General features: G+C 44.1%; 1 protein-coding gene across 5 annotated transcripts in view; it reads left to right on the top strand.

Annotated features, from left to right (window-relative positions):
• large1 (LARGE xylosyl- and glucuronyltransferase 1) overlaps window positions 1-17,354 on the top strand; it is a 442,193-nt gene extending 424,839 nt beyond the window's left edge. For all 5 annotated transcript variants that reach the window (XM_072268022.1, XM_072268024.1, XM_072268023.1 and 2 more), the window contains 3 exons: window positions 4,648-4,794; window positions 11,445-11,640; window positions 12,958-17,354. In XM_072268022.1, coding sequence (XP_072124123.1) covers window positions 4,648-4,794; window positions 11,445-11,640; window positions 12,958-13,155 — 541 coding nt within the window. In that variant the 3' untranslated portion in view covers window positions 13,156-17,354. The remainder of the gene's footprint in view (window positions 1-4,647; window positions 4,795-11,444; window positions 11,641-12,957) is intronic.
• The last annotated feature ends 5,037 nt before the right edge of the window (window positions 17,355-22,391 follow it).

Raw genomic sequence — 22,391 nt, 5'->3', positions numbered from 1 at the left:
ATACTGCTAAGATCCCTGTTAAATCTCCTTCCTCTCACATTAAGATCTCCTTGTTTTTGATACTCCTACAATGGAAGGAAGATTCTCGATATGTGTCCATCTGTGCTTCTTATCACCAGCTTAAACAAATTCAGTCTCTCCTCAATACTGAGACACTTCAATCCAGGGCAACTTCCTGATGAATCTCCTCTGCATGCTCTCCAGTCCAACCACTTCCCTATAATGTGACAACCAGATCTGTACACAGTGCTCTAAGTATTCCCTAACATCCTCCCACACTACCTGTTTATTGCTTTCTCTCTCCTTCCTACTTTCCCTTGCCGTGAACGTATAATCCATCCAGAAAAGAAAATGTTCTGCAGATTCAGTCCTGATGAGGGGTCGTGGCCCAGAATGTCCACTGTTTATTCCCCTCCACAGACGCTGCCTGACCTGCTGAGTTCCTCCAGCATTTTGTACATGATATCCTCCACCCAGATACTCCTTATGCGAGCACTGGTGAAAAAAGTTTCCTACTAATTGCATTTTTAATGACCACCTTTCCAGCCTCCCCCTCACATACAGAAGTGTCTCAAAAGTTTTAATGATTTTCAGAGTTCCCATTCATTCTCTTCTATTTCTCCTCACTTTTGGCTGCCTTCTCCCAGAGGAAATATTCCCAAAATATTTCAGCTGTTGCTGCCAAATATAATCTATGAAATCCAAAATCATTCTTGTAAATCCTAGGCATTTTGGATTTTGCTGTATCCCTTTTTGTCGTACAGTACTGTATAAAAATCTTACACATATATATCGCTAGGGTACCTAAGACTTTTGCACTGTTCTATAGTAATTTTATGTATTGAAGTGTGCTGCTGCCACACACACACAAAAAAAAAACAAATTTCATGATATGTGAGTGATGACACACCTGCTTCTGATATGGGTCTCCCATTGTGGACTGAGATTGGGAAGAGGAAAGGGAGCGGGAAGCACCAGAGAGGCATTCTGTAATGATCAATCGTTACAAGAATCAAGTGTCTCAGGGCTGGATGTGTCTGCACCTGTGCCACCCACCACCCCGGCACCCCTTCTCTGCCATCTGTCCCACACCCCTCCCAGGGCACTTCACCCTCGCCATACCCAACATCCTTTTCTCCCGCCAGATTTACAAACTCACTCTCCGATCCACATTGACAAATAGAGTACTGTGCAAAAAGTCTTGGGCACCCTAGCTCTGTATATGTGCCTGAAACATTTGCACCCCCTTGCTCACCCCACAGGAGCTGAGCAAAGTAACTGGAAGGACTGCATCTCAGTGGGATTGTGACACAGCCGGCAGATCGGCTGTCCTACCCCTCCAGCAGTCCAGCTTCATTCCTGACGCCTGTGCCCGCTTTCTCTTGTGACCGTGTTTTTCCGTATCCCCTTGTCGATGTGTGGGTTAATAGGTCAATTGTCCACTGCAGATTGCCCTCAGAGTATCAATGAGTGGTGTATTTGGAAGAGGTTGTTCGGAGTGTAGGAGGGAATAAAGTAGTATTGGTGTAAAGAAAGGTGTAATGCAGTCAGCGCAGAGCCGGGCTATCCCAAGTTGAGGATTTTTTTCTGAAATATCTTCTCAAACGTTCGAAGTAAATTCTCAGTCATGATCTTGTGAGACTGCTGTCTGTCAGCGCTCAGCAAAATCCCACTGAGAGGGATGGGTCAAAGGATCTGCTTGTGCACTTTATGCCTGTCTGATCTGCAGATCTTGAGGAACTTCAAGGTAAATGGCACAGCTGCAGGAGAGTTGCTGAGCAAGTACAGGGAGGTTGGTGCAGTGGGAGAGCCACTCACCTTATGCTTTGTCATCTGCATTCCGGGACTGAATTACCTGCTGACGGATTCTTCTCCCTAGCTACATATATCTCCCCCACTCCCCCCCCCCCGCCGTATCAGTACAACAGTACGACATTCACCCTTACAGAATTCAGAAATCACCACCAGAAAATCTGAGGTGCAGAATCAAAATTAGCTCTTACGGAATTTATGTGTAGGGAAAAAAATTGCAAAAACAACAAATTTTGTCATGGGTTTTTGTTATGGAAAGTTGTGTTAAGGACAGTTTTCTAAGAGCAGAAACCCTCTTTAATGTGGGATGTGCTGTATCTGTGATGACCACACCGACTCTGGTATTAACTAATTGTCTTTCACTGTCTCAAACAGTGGATATCATTGTCTACTCTCAGGGTTTTACAGCTGTTTTCATCTCCCACCAACCACCCTCAGCATTGGAATATATAAAATAGAACACTACAGCTCAGGAAAAAGCCCTTCAGCCCACAATGTTGTGCTGAACTAATTAAGATAGTGCCACCTAATCCCTTTTGCCTGCACATGGTCTATGTCCTTCCATTCTCTAAATCCTTATGTTCCAGTCGAAAAGCCTCTTCAACACCTCTGCTGAATCTGTCTCCACAACCACAATTGCTGGCTGTGCATTCCAGGCACCTTCTCTGTGTAAAAGATATGACTACCTATGCCACACATCTCCTTTTGAACTTGGCCCCTCTCACCTTAAATGCATTCCGTCTGGGATTAGACATTTTCAACCTATGTGACAGGTTCTGACTGTCTGCCCTTGCTGTGCCTTCCTTGATTTTATATACTTCCATCAGGTCTCTCCTCAGCCTCTTTCATGCCAGAGAAAACAATCCGGGTTTGCCCAATCTCTCCTTATGGTTCATGCCCTCTAATCCAGGCAGCATCCAAAATCTGCAGATGCTGGAAATCCAAGCAACACACACAAAATGCTGGAGGAACTCCCCAGGCCAGGCAGCATCTATGGAAAACAGTAAACAGTCAATGTTTTGGGCCGAGACCCCTTACCAGCATCCTTGTAAACCTCTTCTGCACCCTGTCAAAAGCTGCCACATCTTAGCTTGTTTCTCATTGCCCCAAAGTCTGATTTTTAAACCCTGGCAACAAATTGTAAACTCTGGTGACAACTTTTATTCCAGTCCTTTCTCATTTTGTTACTGTGTTACAGCCTTGTCTTGCACAGCTCCCTCAGGAATCGTCACTGAATGAAGAGAAACAGGTCTTTTCCTCTGAGTGGTTGGGTGAGGTGGGGTGGGAAGGGATAAGTGCAGCTCAGCAGGCAACAGCATCACCAAGAGGATAGTATCGGTACTGCAGCTAATATCCACATTTGGCAGGATGCACTCCTCATTTATATGCCACTGTTTAAAATATCTCCCCCCCCCACCCCCCAGAAAGCTTTGGAAGAAACATATTCCAAAAGCATTTATTTCCTTTTTTTTTAATGTATTTATTTATTTAGAGATATTTATAAATGACCTGGATGAAAAAGTAGAACGGTAAGTTAGTATGTTTGCTGATGACACAACATTTCGGAGTGTTGTGGATAGTCTGGAGGGTTGTCAGAGGTTACAGCGGGACATCAATAGGATGCAGAACTGGGCTGAGAAGTGGCAGATGGAGTTCAACCCGGTTAGGTGTGAAGTGGTTCATTTTGGTAGGTCCAATTTGAAGACAGAATATAATATAAATGGTAAGACTCTTGGCAGTGTGGAGGGTCTGACAGATCTTGGGATCCGTGTCGATACGACACTCAAAGCTACTGCGCAGGTTGACAGTGTTGTTAAGAAGGCGTATGGTGTGTTGGCATTCATCAACTGTGGGACTGAGTTTAAGAGCTGTTAGGTAATGTTACAGCTACATAAGACCCCACTTGGAGTACTGTGATCAGTCCTGGTCACCTCACTACAGGAAGGATATGGATACTATAGAGAGAGTGCAGAGGGGATTTACCAGGATTTGCCTGGATTGGGGAGCATGCCTTATGAGAAAAGGTTGAGTGTAGTTGGCTTTTTCTCCTTGGAGCAACAGAGGATGAGAGGTGACCTGATAGAGGTGTATAAGACGACCAGGGGTGTAGATTGTGTGGATAGTCAGAGGCACTTTCCCAGGGCTGAAGTGGGTAACATGAGAGGGCACAGTTTTAAGGTGCCTGTGAATAGGTATCGAGGGGATGTCAGGAGTACACTTTTCACACAGAGTGGTGGGTGCATCGAATGCACTTCCAGCGACGGTGGTGGAAGTGGATACAACAGGGTCTTTTAAGAGCCTCTTATATAGGTACATGGAGCTTAGAAAAATAGAGGGCTATGCGCTAGGGAAATTCTAGGCAGTCTCTAGAGGAGGTTACATGGTCGGCACAACATTGTGGGCCGAAGGGCCTGTAATGTGCTGTAGATTTCTATGTTCTATACGGCACGGTAATGGGCTCTTCTGACCCAATAAGCCCATCCACCCAATGCAGCCATTATATACAATTAACCTACTAACCCGTACGTGTCTGGGATGCAGGAGGAAAACCGTGCTATCACTGCACAAACTCCTTATTGGCAGTGGTGGGAATCGAACCTGGGTGGCTGGCGCAGCAAAGCGTTATGCTTACCATGCTGATATGCTTTGCTATTTTTCAAGCCTTGTGCAAGTTAGGCACTCGAAAAGATCTTGTGGATTGCTCCAGCCATCCCTGCAAGCAGCTCTCTTGCTATCTCCTTTCCTCAGCTGTTCTGCGTTCTATCTGCCTGCACGCTCCTTCCAGCAACCCGAGCTGTTTGCGGGTCTGAATAACTGTGTGTCCTTCTCTTGCAGGAAGTCCGTTGTCCAGCTTGACATGGCTCACACAAAAAAAGCTCTAATAGTGCCAGCGTTTGAGACACTCCGCTACCGCCTGTCCTTCCCAAAGTCCAAAGCGGAGTTATTATCCATGTTAGACATGGGAACGCTCTTCACTTTTAGGTAAGTACAAGGGAAGTGGATGTTTGTACCTGTAACGGACATGTGACGACAGTGAGATGATGCTAATTTTGATGTACGAGTTTAAGATGCATTCCACGTGATGCCAGCCAAGCTGTCCGTAATAGGCCTCAGCACCTCCCAGCCTCTGGCAGGGAAATATCAGCAAAGAATCTCGGCCCCTGGTTCCTCTGCCCAAGGTTCTGGATACGTAGATCCCAGACTGGGCTCTACAGCCACCTGAGATCCCACTAATAGACAAGCCATTTAGGCTTTGCAGCAGTGCAGAGTGCCCAGTCAAATTCTGGACTGTGCTGCTGTCTGTGTGGAGTTTGCATGCTCACTTTGGGTTTCCCCAGGTGCCCCTGTTTTCTCCCACGTCCCAAAGGCATGCAGATTGGTAGGTAAAGTGGCTGGTGTAAGTCGCCCCAGTGTGTAAGTGAGCACTAGAGTCTGGGAGGAAAATTGTGGTGGTGTGGGGAGAATAGGTCATGGAGAAAACTAGAGTGAATGGGATTGTTCTGTGAGACAACAGAGCTGAAATGGCCTCCTTCTATGTCATAAGGTGATATGGTACACAGTATCAATAGTCAGAATCCAAAATCAGGTTTATTATCATTGATATTTGTTGATATGCAGCAGCAGTTCAGTGCCATACATAAAATAACCAGATTATAATAATAAATACATATTTTAAAAATTAACTAAGGGGTGCAAATAAAGAGAACAAATATAGTGAGACAGTGTTAATGGGGTCATTGTCGTTTCAAAACTCTGATGGCAGAAGGGAAGAAACAATTCCGAAAACACAGAGTGTGCATTTTCAGGCTCTTGTACCGCCTCTCTGATGTTGTAATGAGAAGAGGGAATGCCCTGGGTGGTGGGGGCTTTTAATGATGGATGCTGCCTTGATGTGGTATCATGGTATCAGTCTCGCTGGAGCAGTACCTTAGGTGAAGGACAGGACACATCCAGCAGGGAGCAGCAGGAATGACACAAGGGTACAGGCTGGATGGGGTGAGTAATGAAGAAAGCTGAAAAATTATGCAACTGCAGTCAGCAGGGCACAAAACTAGAGGTTGCTTTGTCTCCCAGTCAAATCCATCAAGCAGTTTGTAGATTCATGCAGAAGACCCTTCGGCCCATTGAGTCCATGACTACCATCAAACCAGTCTTTTACACTAATCTTATTTTGTTTCTCCCACATTCTCATCATTCCCTCCCCCCACCCAGATTCTACATTTACCGACACATTAGTGGTTGTTTACTTAAGCCAGTTAACCAACCAGCCTGCGTGTCTTTGGGATGTGGGAATGCACACAGTGACAGAGAGAATGTGCAGACAATGCACAGATGGCACTGGAGGTAGGGATCAAACCTGGGCCACTGGAGATGTGAGGCGGTGGCTCTACCAGCTGTGTATATAGACAGGGGGCGGTCAGAGTCTTTCAGGACGCACACTTAATGTGAGAGGAGAAACACTGAAAGGAGATGTGCAGGGCAAGTAGATATGATTCTGGCATTTAAAAGAGAGTGTTAGGCAGATGGGTGAATATGCAGGGAACATAGGGATGTGCATTATGCACAGGCAGAAGGGAATTAGTTTAATTCAGCGTCATATTTGGTGCAGTCATTGTGGGCGGAAGGGCCTGTTACTGTGGATCAATGTCCTCTGTTTTATCCAGAGGGGACAGGTTTAAGGTGATAGGGGAAGAGTTTTAAAGAGATTTACGGGTGAAATTTTTAACACAGAGTTGGAGCATGTCCAAACAGGCCATGGTGGAAGCAGATACAATAGATACGTTTAGGCAGAGGTGTAGATTTATACTCTCCATACTTGCTGAGTTCCTCCGGCATCTTGTGTCTGTTGCTAGACAGACATATGAACGGGGGTGGGATACAGTCCATGTGCAGGCAGATGGGATTAGTTTGGTTTGGCATCATGGCTGGCACAGGTGCCATGGGCCAAAGGGCATGGTCAACTGCTGTCATGTCCAATCAGGTTTTGGGTCTGGTAAGTGAGACAGGCAATGCACTGTCTTTGAGTAGGTATATTAATTTATTTACAAACAGTAAAGAATCGATCAAACATTCACGTTCCCCACGTCACAGACACTACAAAGTTGAATCTTCAACAAACATGTGTTCATTCAACAAACATACTTGGTTAAAAGTTCACACAGAGCAAACCTTCCCAATGGTCACGTCTTAGACAAAGGAAGAAGAGAGCAAGCCCCTTCCAAGTGTATTTTATATACCCAGGATATTTGAAACTGGACACCTGGCAGTTATCCAATGGGAAAAGCAGATGCAGTTTCTAAACTAACCAATCACAACAGAAGAGACTTTCACCAATCAGAATAAGGCACACCCCCACAGGACAACTGCAGAACTCTTTTATGTTCTACATATATACAACCTCTGCTCCTCCTCACCTGCAGTGCTGAGGGAGCTTTTCTCTGTATGACCTTAGCTGCCCTGGGAGTGTTTGATGAGATGATGCAGATGGAGCTCCACTCTGCACTTAGTCTATGCTGACCCTGCCCTGAAAGTGTCACATATGCGAATGGTGCACAGGTGGCTTCGCCTGTCTAATCCATGATATCCCTGCCTTGGGAGTGATTGTGGGACAATGTTGAGGACAATTTATTCTATATCAGGTGAGACACCATTGTGGGAGCTTTACTCTATGTTAAACATGTGCTGAATATGTTTGACAGCAGAGATTAGACCATACAACCATATGATATATGAACAGAGTTAGGCCATTTGACCCATTGAGTCTGCTCTGCCATTTCATCATGATTCATTTTCCCCCTCAGCTGCAATCTCCTGCCTTCTCCCCGTATCCCTTTATGCCCTGACCAATCAAGAATCTATCAAACTCTGCCATAAATATACCCAGTGACTTGGTCTCCACAGTCATCTGTGGCAATGAATTCCACTGATTCACCACTCTCTTGCTGAAGAAATTCCTCCTCATCTCTGTTCTCAGACTGTGTCCTTTGGTCTTAGACTCCCCCACCATAGGAAACATCCTATCGAGGCCTTTCAACATTCAATAGGTTTCAATGAGGTCCCCCTCATTCTACTGAATTCCAGTGAGTCGAGGCCCAGAGCCATCAAAGGCACCTCATATGACAAGGATTTCAGTACCGACTGAAATCAATTTTGTGAGCCTCCTTTGAATCCTCTCCAATGTCAGCACATCCTTTCTTAGATAGGGGATCCAAACTGCTCATAAGGCTCTGAGTGAGGCCTCACCAGTGTTTTATAAAGCCTCAACATTGCATCCTTGCTTTTTTATTCTAGTCCCCTTGAAATAAATGCTAACATTGTATTTGCCTCCCTCACCACCAACTCAAACTGAAAATTAACGTTTTGGTATCCTCTTTAATATTCACAGATGAGAGGGAGTTTTACTCTGTCCAACCCCTGGTAGTGCTTGATAGAAGAGTATACAGGGAGCATTACACTATATTTAATCTGCTCAGTATTTACACTGGAAGTAATTAAATTAAATGGCATAAAGGAAGATCTTCTCCACAGTGCAAAAGTCTTAGACACACACATACACACATAGGACTGCGACACAATACTTTAATAATTTTATGTATTGCACTGTACTGCTGCAAAAAAAACAAATTTCATGACAAGTGAGTGATGATAATCCTGATTCTGATTTGGGTCTCTATTGTGGGCTGAGAGAGGGAAGGGGGCAGGGAAAAGGGAAGGGAGAGGGGAGGGAGCAGGAAGCACCAGAGAGACATTCTGTAATGATCAATAAACCAATTGTTTGAAATGAAATGACCTTGCCTGGTGTCTCAGGGCTGGGTGTGTCTGCACCCGAGCCATCCTCCCGTGCCTGGCACCCCTATGCCACACCCCTCCACTGGCGCTCCACCCTTGCCATTCTCAATATCCTTTACTCCCACCAGATTTACAAACTCGCTCACCGCTCCTCGTGGACAAATACAGCACTGTGTAAAAGACTTGGGCACCTAAAGACTTCTGCAAAGTTTTGTACATCTAATCCATTCAGTTTCCTCTCCGGGAATGCAAATGGGAGTGTCGAAGGAGTTTACCCTCTGTCTAACCAATGCAGTATCTACCCCAGGAATGTCTGATGGGACGGGGTAGAACTGTGTGGTGTCTAACCCACACTACCCCTCACCCGAGAGCATTCAATGAAACAGTGTAGGCGGAAGCTTGCCTGAACAGTATTTATAGGAAGTGCATGATTTACTGATGCTAATGGTTTGATGAGATCAGAGTCTATATTGAACCTGTGCTTGGGCGAAATTTGTCAGAGCTGAGATAATCAGATAGGACTTACTCGTGTTAAATGATGCCAGGTGAATATGCCAAACTGATCGACCAGTAAGCTACTGTGTTACTCACCCGAATATAGGGGAAAATCAAATCATGAGTAGTTCTTAAGATATATGCATCTAATTTACTCTAAAGGACCTCATCCCATTATCTCTACCAGCCACACGAGGTAGATGTCACAAAAGCAAATAGGATAAGAAATCATCCTGTAATATCTGTTAATTGAAATAAATACTCAGTAATGAAATATTACAGGAAACAAGCCTTTTGGCCCAACTCATCCGTGCCTATCTGAGCTAATCCCACTTGCCCACGCTTAACCCATATCCCATTAAACCTTTCCTGTCCAAATGACTTTCTAAAATTTCGTAACTCTACCCAACTCTTAACTCTTCCTCGGCCAGCTTGTTCCACATTCAGACTACCCTCTATAAAAAAAAGTTGATCCTTGGTCCCTTTTCAGTCTTCCTCCTCCTACTTTAAACCTGCGCCCTCTACTTTTAGTCTCCCCAACCCTGAGGAAAAGACTGAGTTACACCCCCCTCTCATCATCCTACACTCCATGGAAGAAAAAATCCTAGCCATCAAGCCTGTCATAACAAAGAGACCCTGCAGTCCCGGTAATGTCCGTACAAATCTTATTTGTATCCTTTCAATTTTAATGACATTATAGAGAGGCCAAATTTAGAGTTTTGTGTGCAATTCTGGTCACCTGCCTATGGGAAAGATATCAATAAAGTTGAAAGAGGGCGGGGAAGATTTACAAGGATGTTGCCTGGACTTGAGGTTCTGAGTTATAGGGAATGGTTGAATAGGCAAGGACCTTATTCCCTACAGCATAAGAACGAGGGAAAATCTTAGAGATATAGAAAATTGTGAGGTGTAAAGGGAGGGTAAATGCTTGCTGGCTTCTTTTTCCTGAGGTTGGGTGAGGCTAGACCTTGAGGTCATAGATGCAAGGAAAAATATTTAAGGAGAACCTGAGGGGGAACTTTTTCATTCAGAGGGTTGGGCAAGTGTGGAACAAGCTGCCAGCGGAGGTGTTGGATGTAGGTTCAGTTGCAACATTCAAAAGAAACTTAGACAGGTGCATGGATGAGAGAGGTATAGAGGGCTATAGTCCGGGTGTGGGTAGATGAGACTAGGCATGGACTAGATGAGCTGAAGGGTCTGTTTCTGAGCTGTAAAGCTCCATGACTTTATCCTTCCTATAAGCAGGGGTGAGCAGAAGTGTACGCACATTTAAATTCTGTCTTTGGCTTTCTGGACCAGGAGCACCAGCATTAAATGGGCCTGTTGCTTGTACCAACCCAAAAAGCATTAACATTTAGTTTGGGGAAAGGGGTTCTGTTGCAGCTCAGAAGCTCGCTGTCCGCGGAGGTGTACTGAATGCAGGAGTAAAGGGTAAGTGAACTACATCTTGCTACATTGAATTATCTAGGTCCACTCATCCGGTGTTGGGCACTGGGTGAGATGGGAGGGACGTTTACCTAGATAATCCAACGTAGCACGATGTAGTTCACTTACCCTTTATGTCTTGCCTTCATCACACCTCTGTGGAGAGCGAGCTTCTGAGCCGCAACAAATCCTTTCCCCAAAATAAACGTTAGTGCTTTTGGTATTGGCTGGTATAGGCTATAGTTTAAATAAAGGTGCAGATCAGGGTGGGCTGGAGCCCAGGCTACAGGCTACTACACAGAATTAGCAGTGTGATGGATTCTTCCTGTAACAGTGAACCAGCAGTCAAGTATCAGAGTTTTTAAAAAATGTCATCGGAGCAAAAGTAGGCCATTCGGCCCATCAAGTCTGCTCTGCCATTCGGTCATGGCTGACTTATTTTCCCCCTCAACCAAATTTTCCTGCCTTCGCCCCATAACCTTCGATGACCTTATTAAACAGGAATACATTGACCTCTGCTTTAAATATATGCAATACATCTGTGGCAATGAATTCTACAGATTCACCACCCTCATGCTAAATAAATTCCTCCTCATCTCTGTTCTGATGCCGTACCCTCTGGTCCAAGACTCCCCCAATATAGGAAACATCCTCTGTACGTCCACTCTGGTCTTGGCCTTTCAATATTCAAAAGGTTTCAATGAGATCTCCCCTCATTCTTCTAAATTCCAGTGAGTACCAGAGCCTTAAAATGCTTCTCATACATTAACCCCTTCATTCCCAGGATCATTCTCGTAAACCTCCTCTGGACCCTCTGCAACGTCAGCAAATCCTTTCTTAGATAAGGTGTCCAAAGCTGTTCACAGTGCTCCACACGCGGCCTGACCAATGCCCTATAAAGCTGCAGCATTATATCTATGCAGGTATCACGTTTGGACGAAGGGCCACGCTCCAACGAACTTCGCCAAGTGGCGGACGGCCACCACCCCCTATCATGTCGACTGGGAGGCAGACTTTGAGCCTTATGTTGTAGTAAGGCGCGACTGCCCAGAGTATGACAGGAGGTTCGTCGGCTTTGGCTGGAATAAAGTAGCACATGTCATGGAGCTAGATGCGCAGGTACTGGGCACTGTTTTATATCAAGCTTAAGAACACCGCAGTCCGCTCTCGGCGATGTCACACTGCAAGCTGCGTAGTTGGCTGCTCTTTCACTGATTCACCCCATACTGGTGCTTCATGTGTGGTACCAGAGATCTCACTAACACGGCCAGAGGTGTTGCTCGACCCACTGCGTTCCTCCAGCGGGTTGTTTGTTGCTCCAGATTCCAGCATCTGCACTCTCCTGTGTCTCAAATAACTCCTCCCACTGTCACCTCCACCTTCAGCTCTAAAGCAACATTGGCACAAAAATTCCTTGCCAGTTAAAACAATTTTGGAAGCATTGAATTTTTGTGAATGTAGCTTTGTTGGACTTTCCGATTTGTGCTCCTGTTGACTTTTAATCCTATGTCACCCTTAACATGGTGTAATTTTGAGACAACAGTTTCTTTCAAGAGCAAAACACCAAGATACTGGAGGAGCTCAGCCAGTCAGGCAGCATCTATGGAGGAGAATAAACAGTTGACTTTTCAGACTGAAATCCTTCATCAGGACAACACGAGTCTGCCACAGGGATAGTTCAGCGACAGCAGAATCTTTTGAGCCTCTTTCACAATCTTAGGACATTTCTAAGCATTTTACAGCGAATGAATACGTGTGCAGTAGAGCCAAGTATTATAACACAGGAGGTGTGGCTACGAGTTTACAGGCAGCAATGCCTCTGTGAAATTCATGTATCTGTCCACCCCCTCCCCCTCCCGCCTCCCCACACCTCCCTCCCTCTTCCCCCACCTCCCTCCCCCCCACCTCCCCCCTCCCCCTCTGTCTTCCCCCTCCCCCTCTCTCTTCCCCCTCCCCCTCTCTCTTCCCCCTCCCCCTCTCCCCTCCCCCTCCCCACCTCTCCCCTCCCCCTCCCCACCTCTCCCCACCCCCCTCGCTCCCCCTTCTTTCTTTTCATAGATGCCACTTGACTTGTTGAGTATTTCCAGTATTTTCTGCATTTAACCCCCAGCACAGCCTTCTGGTTCACAGGTGGGATTGCTTACTCTGAATTAGTGGCCTCTTCAGCTGAACACCAGATCTTATTCTAGTCTAGTCACATTGTTTGCCTGGTGCAGAGTTCAACCCCTCGTCCATTTACCTTGGACATGGTAATACTACTGTTGTGCTAAGGATGTATACCTACAGCTTGCTGCAAATGTACATGATCTAACAGTCATTCCATTCATCTCTCCCTCTTTCTCCTTCCCTCTCTCTCTCTTCCTCACCCTTGATCATCTCTCTTCCTCTCTCCCTTTCTCCCTCCTTCCTTCTCTCCCTCTCCCCCTGTTCTTGCAGGAATACGAGTTTGTCGTCCTCCCTAATGCATACATGATCCACATGCCTCACGCCCCCAGCTTTGATATCACCAAATTCCGCTCCAACAAGCAATATCGGATCTGCCTGAAGACCCTGAAGGAGGAGTTCCAGCAGGACATGTCCCGCCGCTATGGGTTTGCAGCTCTCAAATACTTGACTGCAGAGAACAATAGCTGAGACCCCGACGGGCGGCCCACGAGCGACCTTCACTTGTATCACTGCGAAGAGTGAAATGGGGCTGCTATGTACAGCAAGACGTGCAAAAATCGAAACCAAAATTTACGTGTGTGCCCGCCAGCTGTCAGGCTTTGGGTGGAAAGGTTGTACTTACAAGAGTTTACTTTGAGTCCTCCGAAGTCGCTGTTAGAATATTCCTGTTGTTCACTATTTAAGGCCTCTCCACCGTCCCACCTCATTTATTGCCTTGCCCTCTTGGTGGTCACCAATGTCCAAGCAGCCCCTTGGGCTAGATGGTTCAGGATTCTGTCACAAGAGCCATCTCTGCAACATTGCCCGTTGATCAGAGGAGCTCCGTCCCTGAGTTCACCCTTCAAGAGCTTACCACTTTATTCCTGTGGCCTCTTGTGCAAGCACATGTGCGTGCACACACACAAACACACACATAAACACACACATGCACATTCACGCACACACACACACTCAGTAGGTGCAGTGGAGAGCACCAGTAACAGCTGCGCTGTTCCTCAGTTGGTGTAATTCAGTAACCAAGTGTTGATGAGTGTTGGTTTCCCTTGACTGTCTTTTTCCATTCTTAATCCTGAGAGCTCTTGCACCAATTCCCCAGCTGCCTCAGGAGCCAAGCCATGTGGTGAACACCCCACTATCTTTTGCTTGTAAAAGCAATGTCAATGGCCTTAGATGCCAGTTAATATCTCAAAATCTCTTTCTTGCTCTTTATTTGTTTCAGAAGTAAATGCCAGTAGAATTAAGGGTGGTTGTATCCAATGGCAGAATATAAATATGCAACAACATTTTGAATCCTGTTGTGTTGTCGGTCAAACTTTGTGGGAAAAGATGTGTCTGATAGGGCTTGGGAAGGGATGTACTCCCTACACATGATCAGAGTAAATGTATAAAAAATAATAGCTTTTCAGTTTTCCAGGTTCTTTGACAGAAAGTCATAGGTTCCACCCATAAGGCTATGCTTTGCTTTTTAAATCATAATCAACTTCTGAATCAGAAGGATGGGATCATTTGTATTATTGACCTCACTAGGAGTGAATTAGAATCAAAGAAATTAATGGGAGGTTTGTTGTGGCTGGGGGTTATTGCAAGGTTTCCAATCGCTAAAGATTTAGTTTTGGAAGTTATTACCAATGATTATATGCGAAGGACGTATATTGATGCAAACTGGTGCTTCTGAAGATTCAAAGCTAGTTAGTGCTGCTGAATTCTTTAAATGCTGATAAAATATATCAAAACTTTCTGGAATGGCTCTAGGAGGTCAGCTTTAAAGTTGAAATTGTGATCAACATAGAGATGTCCTTGACAGATGAGTCAAGGATGATTTTGTGTCCAAATCCAAAGGAGCAGAGCTGAGACTTGCAACTTGTGGAACTCGGGTTATCTAGTTGGTGATGTTAAATTCATTCAGATTTTTCCCTTGTTTGAAATTTCCATTCTTTCTCCAAAAGTTCCCAATGATTCATTTTTTTTTTTTACCCCAGAGCAAATTTAGGACAAGCTGCCCAGTGGATCAACAGCTGGGGCAGTTTAGAAGGACAGACCATTTAGAGAACTTTATGCAGGAAATTAATGGTGCAATGAGTGGAGACAAAGACTGACATTTAGAGGAACCTCCTTCATTCATTTTTCTTTTGGGCTAAATAAATTGTGGGTCAATTTAAAATAATGTGCACTACGTACAATCCAGTGGAGTGGAGCGTGATAACTTTCTTGGCCATTTTGTAGTCTTTGCTGGTAGACCAGCAACTCTGCCGAACCTGCTGCATTTGAAGAGTTGTAGAGTTGTGCAGCAAGGAAACAGGCCCTTCAGCCCAACTCGTCCATGCCAGTCAAAATGCCCATCTAATGTTTGTGCCCATTTCTGCATGTTTGGCCCATTTCACTCTAAATCTTTCCAATCCATGTACCATGCCAAATGACCTTTACCTGTTGTTATTGTACCTAACTCAACAACTTCCTCTATCAACCCATTCCATATCCACATTCTAGTTTTTGCTTCCCTTTCCCTGGGAAAAGGGCTGTGTGCATTAACCCAACCTATGCCCCTCAAGACTTCTATATACCTCTCTATAAGCTCACCCCTTCATTTCCTACAACTCAAAGAATAAAGTCCTATCCTGCCCAGCCTTTCCCTATACCTCAGATCCTCAGATCCCAACAACATTTTCATAAATCCTCTTCACACAGCTGATTGGTATGTGCATCAACCTTTAGGAAATCTCCAAAATCATTTGAAAAATCAATTGGTTTTATTTTATCTCCTGCCGTTACTAGTTTATGAAGAGTGTCAAAGTATGTCCATTCTTTCTGTTGGAGTACAGATTGTCACATCATCCATAATGGATGAATATTGATAAATCCCACAGTATAATCAGAAACAAAAAATAATTTTATCCTCTTAGCATCCCATTAAGTAATCTTACTGCCGTTAATTTTACCACAACCTTCTTTGACCTCAGGGAGAGCAGGATGAATGAACCTTTACTTCATCACTAGTTGATATAAGCCTCAGGATGCTTGGGTTAGAGCACAGTGTTGGAGTGGACAATCACCAGAAGACTGTTAGACTGTTTAAAGCATCGGTTAGTTGCTTGCAAATCACTGGTAGGTTAATAGATATTGTTTGGAGTTATTGGATAATTAACACAATGAAAGACATTCTTGAACTGTAAGAACTGCTTTTAAAGTCCCTCATTTGTTGGTCTGTTAACATCATTCAGTTATCGCTGGTACAATTGTACTCCTTGAAATCATCAAAAGCCAGCTACAAGATTATATGGCAAGATGTATTTTTTGATTTCTTGATCTGTTTACTTATGATGTTAATTGGGGTATTACTGGGCCAATTATGTCACTGCTGAACTTTTAAATACTATTTAATTTATGGATTCATTGTTATTTTTGGAGTACAATTAGAAGTCTAGTGAATGGTTGAAATGCCATCAAAGGACTGCTGGACCACACAATGAATGTCTGGAGACACGTCAGGCTCTTTGGAATATCATAGACTGCTGTTATTGGAGATATAGATTGAAACTCTGCAAGTACTACAAGAATGGTTCATGTGCTCCATTACTGGGTGAGAACTATTGACATCTTAGAGCACAATGGAGCACTGTGCTAGAGTTAGGAACACCACTGGGGGGTAGCTGAACAACCGGGGACAGCACTGGAGATGGTTAGACATTTGAAAAAGCATTGAAAGTTGGTTGGGCAGCTAGGAATATCATTGGGGGATGGTTGGACAGCTAGAAACACCATAAGGGCTTGGTTGGAGAGCTGGAAACAGTACTGTGAGATGTTTGCACACTTGGAACACTTTTGGAGGATGGTCCAATGGCTAGAAACACCATTAGAAGTGTGTTGGAGAGTTGGAAACACTACTGTAGATAGTTGGACTGCAAGGAACAGCATTGAGTGATGGTTGGGAAGCTGGGCACAGCATTGGAGGATGGATAGGCAGCTGGGGACACCATTGAAAGGTGCTTGGATGGCTGGGACTGTCACTTAAGGATGGTTGGGCAGCTAGGAATGTCATTGGGGGCTGTTTGAACCACTAGGAATGCCATTGAAAGATGGTGGAACATCTGGGAATGGTGACTGGATGGCTGAAACATCATTATATTTTGGTTGGCGAGCCGGAAACAGTGGAAAGGTGGCCAGTAACATCACTGAAGAATGGTTGGACTGCAAGGAACACCATTGGAAGATTTTTGAACTGCTCGAAATGTCATTGAATGGCAATTGGATGGCTAGAAACACCACTTGATTTTGTTGGAAAGCTGGAAATACTACTGTGGGGTGGTTAGGCAGCTAGCAATACCATTGGAGGATGTTTGGGCAGTTAGGAACACCATTGGAGGAGGGCTGGACAGCTAGGAAAACCATTGGAGGATGAGTAGGCATCAGGGAATGCTATTGGAGGATGGTTGGACAGCTGGGAACGGACAAACAGCTTTGAGGACTACCTGGATTTAAAACGAGGACAGTCAGAAAACCTGTAGAACTGGTGGATTGTTTCCAATCATTGTACAACAGATTTCACTCTTTACCACAATGAGCTGAATGACTTTGAAGAGAAGTGGTCACTCAGCACAAAAGCAGAGCTGCCTTCTGTCTTTGTCATTGTACAAGTGACAGAATAATAAATAAAATGTAAAAATCTTTGAAAACTGTACCTCTGTCAGTTTTATTTAAATATGTATGACAGGTATTTTTATGAATTGATTATAGGTGATCAAAGAAACAAAAAGTGATTTTTCTTGGGACCATACACAAATTTACTCTGGCAGCAACCTCTTGGATAAAACCCGGTACTAAACCAAACACAGCAGAAGTTGTGTGTTTTAATGCACAATTCACAAATGAACTGGGCTTTGCTTCACACAGATGGATCCAATCATTTGGATACCTGCTATACATGGGCTTCTTGACATAACCACACATGGTGGTTGGGCAGAAGTTTCTTATTTGTTATTCTGTCCACCTCTGTACAGGTCAAGTACAAGCTTATTGTTGTCATAGGCACATGTACAACATGGTATGAACACCAAGAAAACTAGCTCTGTGCAAAAACAGCACAGTACGTTACAAGATAAGTTAGCATAAATTTAATTAACCTAAATTATAGATAAATTACACATGTGCAGAAGAACAAAAGAGAACAGAGCAATATAGGTGGAGGGAGAGAGAGAGAGAGAGAGAGAGAGAGAGAAAGAAATAGACTGTAGTCCAAAATCGTGATAAGGTTGCTCAGGTTGGTTCAAGAACCTGATGGTAGTGGAGAAGATGCTGTTGTTGAACACTGAGATGTGGTCTTTAGAGTCCTGTAGCTCTCACCTGATGGAAACATCAAGAAGAGGTCATGGCTTGGATGGTGGGATTCTCAGATAATGGATGCTGCTTTCATGAGACGCCACCATTTGTAGGTTTTCTTGATGGTGGGGAGAGCTGTACCCTTCAACTGGCTTGAGTCCCTCCACTCTCTGTAGACTCGTGCTTCGGAGTTTCCATACCAGCCTATGACACAAACAGCTAGGTTACAATACTCAGTACTGTTCATAACCCAAACTGCTCACGTTGGAAATGCAGCTGCCCAGCAATATATTTAAATTAAAAACTTAGGCCAAACAAGAGCAACATGTGGTTAAACCAGGGTGCTTAATTTAACCACTCAGACACTGCCATCAATTGAGTCCTCACATTGGTAGAAGATGCCTGCAACCTTGGTGAATCCATCCCAACTGACTCCAAAACATTTGTTTGTACGTACAGGAGGCAGGCATCTGTAAACTGGGGAAGACTTGTAGAACATTATATCCAGTGCTAGGCCTGGTGGCTTGTTGGCTGTGGCCTTCAGCCTGATAATTAAAGGCTCAACTTCAAAAAAGTGCACAATGTCAACACTATTCAAGAACGTGAAAACAATTCAAACTTTACAACATAGGGGGCCATACAACCCATTGAGTCTGCTGTAACCTTTGACGCCTTTACTCATCAAAAACCTATCAGCCTCCACTTTAAATAAATCCAGTGACTTGGCCTCCACAGCAGTCCATTCAAAGTGAATTTTATTATCACAATAGATTCAATGAAAAACTACAGACAAACCACCATTGTGCAAATAGCAAAAAAATACAACAAAATAATATAAAATAAATAATACTGAGGACATGAATTTTGTGTGGCAATGAATTCCACAGATTCACTACCCCCTGGGCTAAAAAAAAATCAACACGATTTTGTTTCCTCTTTTTTTTCCCACTTCAACTTAAGGAAAATCGTCATATGGATTGTTTTCTGGGAATGCAAACTCCTACTCCTCTGTAATGTCTATGGAACCTTAAGCACACTACATCCGTCACTAATCTACTTTTATGCTGGATTAACAAATACTGGGCTGGAAGCTAGCCCTGCTAAAGAAACTGGATATGCGCTTGAAACCAATTAGTCACCGTGGCAGATTTCTGCCTAGTGCACCTGCTTGTGGGGGTCCAAGGTTGATCTCAAAGTTTAGTCTCACTGCAACTACAAGGACATCAATATTCCACATTAATATTTCAAATATTGAACTGACAACTGTGCCCCAAGGAAACTATTAAATGCTTCCACAAGATTAACTGAAGTCACTCGGTTTTATTTTAAATCAGGTTACTTACAGGTGATGGGCACTTAAAGAACATTTCCATTTTGACATCACCATTTCCATAAAGCAACACTGGGGCATCACTGTTAAAATATATATTAATGCATCTGAGAATGAGTAATGAATCATTGCCAAATTATGTGGGTCTGTAGACAATTCTACCACTTTAATTATGCAAATGATTTTGAGTGTAAGCTTGAACCATGAAATCCATTTGCAACTGAGGCAAAAATCACTACCAGAATATCAGCAGTTGCTGCAGTTGTGTCTTCTCCCCATTTTCTTTAATTATATTCACCCAAAGAGGCCCAGTTTATACATTATATGATATAGGACTTGATGCCTAGATAGCCTTACGTGTGTGTGTGTGTGTGTGTGTGTGTGTGTGTGTGTGTGTGTGTGTGTGTGTGTGTGTGTGTGTGTGTGTGTGTGTGTGTGTGTGTGTGTGTGTGTGGTGATCCATGATAATGCTCTCTGGAGCTTGATGCTGTTTGTTCCTTTGATTGTTCCCATAACTGGTGCCAAACTGGCAGTAAAACATAACTCCAAAGAAGTGTTCAATCCCAGCCTCTGGTGCTATCTATGTGAAGTTTGCCTGTTCTCCCCAATCTGGCTGCTCCAATTTCCCGGCATATCCCAAAGATGCATTAATTGATTAATTAGAACATAGAGCTGTACAGCACAGGAACAGACACTTTGGCCCATATCACTCACACACACACAGTAGCCACTTTATTAGGTACACCGGTAAACCTGCTCGTTAATGAAGGTGTCTAATCAGCCATTTTTTTAAGGCAGAGATAGATAGGTTCTTGATTAGCCAGGGCATCAAAGAGTATGGGGAGAAGGCAGGGGAGTGGGGATGACTGGAAGAATTGTATCAGCCCATGATTGATTGGCAGAGCTAACTTGCGTCTGGGGATCCATTTCCTTATTTAGCATGTTCACAAACTTGCCCCCTACCATCAGCTATGGTACAGAATTCCTTGAGCTGACATAAGAGAAGACTTAGCAGTTCATCTCACTCCTGATCCCTCATCTCCCAGCCAGAACAAACATCCTTCCTATTTCTAACTTGTATAGCCCTGTCAGAACTTTTAAATGGCCTACCTCCGCTCTTACATTTTTTGGTCTTAAAACATGAGCCCTTCCCCCTATTAACTGTAACACACCTTCCAAAAGGTTTCTCCAGCACTGCCTGCAGCTCACAGCCTAGAGTGGTTTGGGGTCAAGAGGGCAACCAGCACGTGTTCACCTTTATACACCTGAAGACCGGAAACCAGTGGCAGCCATCACAGCACGTGACCTGGGACCAGAAACCAGTGCCACAGGGCACAGGAGCTAACCAATGGGAAGGTGGCTATGTACATCAAGTGGGCCCATCATTAACCAGCACAGCAGAAGTGACTTTCAGAACAATGATTAATCAGCAAATTAGTTACCTTCTACATTACTCCTGATCCTCCAGTGAATGGGACAGTCGAGCCTGACTCGTTCATTGTCCTGCCCTTCCTGGATGACACACCACTCCCTCACACGTTCATTGACTGGTCCTTTAACAGATAGGACAGCCCAGCTTCACACATTCATTGACTTGTCCTCCACTGGATGGGACACTTCTGACCTTTGGCACTCCCACCCGACTATGGGAGTGAACTTCATTGATGGACACTGGCTGACCTATCTTGGAGTCATCTGCCAAGTGCATCACTGGATTAACACTCTCGGTGATACTGTATGGGCAGCCATCCATGCATCTGATACGTAGCTCTTGGATTTTGACTTTAGTGATCAAAAGTGAATTGACGTTATAGCACAGTTTCAATGTACTGTAAAAATTCTGAAATTCTGTGAGAAATAGACCAGTTGTTACATTCCACTTGCACTCTTCACTTTGCTTCAAGATCTTACCATCCTCTATTCGCGGTTTCCACCCTCTATCCAAGTGAAAGACCAATCCCCTGGGTTTCCTATTTGAAATCACATATTCATTGCCCCTTCTGTTGCCTTCCAATTTCCAAGAATGCTAAGAAGATTTTTTTCTCCTTCATCTTTTGATTCCCACTGTTCCCTGCCTTCTAGAGATAAGTCCACATAGGAACAACTTCCAGTCAAGGGTTTTGATCAAAGAGTTTTCCAAGATCAATCTCCTTTCACGATTCCTTGACTTCCTTCACAGACAAACAAAAGATTTTGCAGATGGTGGAAACCTTGAACGACACACACAAAACACTGGAGAAACTCAGCAGTCAGGTAGCATGTTTCAGAGCGAGACCCATCATCATAACATTTGAAATGACATCCACTTGTTCCCCTCCAGAGATGCTGCCCGGCTTGTTGAGTTTCTCCAGTGTTTTGTGTGCAATACTTCACATATGGTTCTTTTCACTGCACCACTTATGTGGCATGTGAAGAAGCTCGAAGAAATACAAGTGAAGATAGAAACACAGAGAATACGAGCAGAAGCAAGCCATTTGGCACTTTGAGCCTGCCATACATTCAGTATAGTCGTGGCTGATGTCTTGTCCCCATTTCCCTTGTTTTTTGCGTCTGGGGATCCATTTCCTTATTTCGCATGTTCACAAACTTGCCCCCTACCATCAGCTATGGTACAGAATTCCTTGAGCTGACATAAGAGAAGACTTAGCAGTTCATCTCACTCCTGATCCCTCATCTCCCAGCCAGAACAAACATCCTTCCTATTTCTAACTTGTATAGCCCTGTCAGAACTTTTAAATATACAGCTCCTGGGAAGTTAGTTTTGAAAAAGAATCCAGATCAAAGGACTATATATTTGTTGCAAAACCTTATGGTTCCCAAAATGCAAGTACATCACCACATAACTGAGGACTCTTCAAAATAGGGGACAGAGAATCTAATATAGTGAATACATTTTCTTACATTTGCATTGAGCCTCTTCAATTGCGATCCACTCTGGAATGATAAATGATCTTGAGATCCATGCATCTGCAACAAATAATACAACATGAGGGAACGCTTTGGACGACCCACTTTTATGATACTGACTAAGAAATATTGATAGGCATCCCTTCTAATTGCT

Source organism: Mobula birostris, chromosome 9 (assembly GCF_030028105.1).
Source record: "Mobula birostris isolate sMobBir1 chromosome 9, sMobBir1.hap1, whole genome shotgun sequence".
Classification (NCBI taxonomy): domain Eukaryota; kingdom Metazoa; phylum Chordata; class Chondrichthyes; order Myliobatiformes; family Myliobatidae; genus Mobula; species Mobula birostris.
The sequence above is the reverse complement of the archived record's forward strand: the minus strand, read 5'-3'. Positions and strand labels throughout refer to the sequence as shown.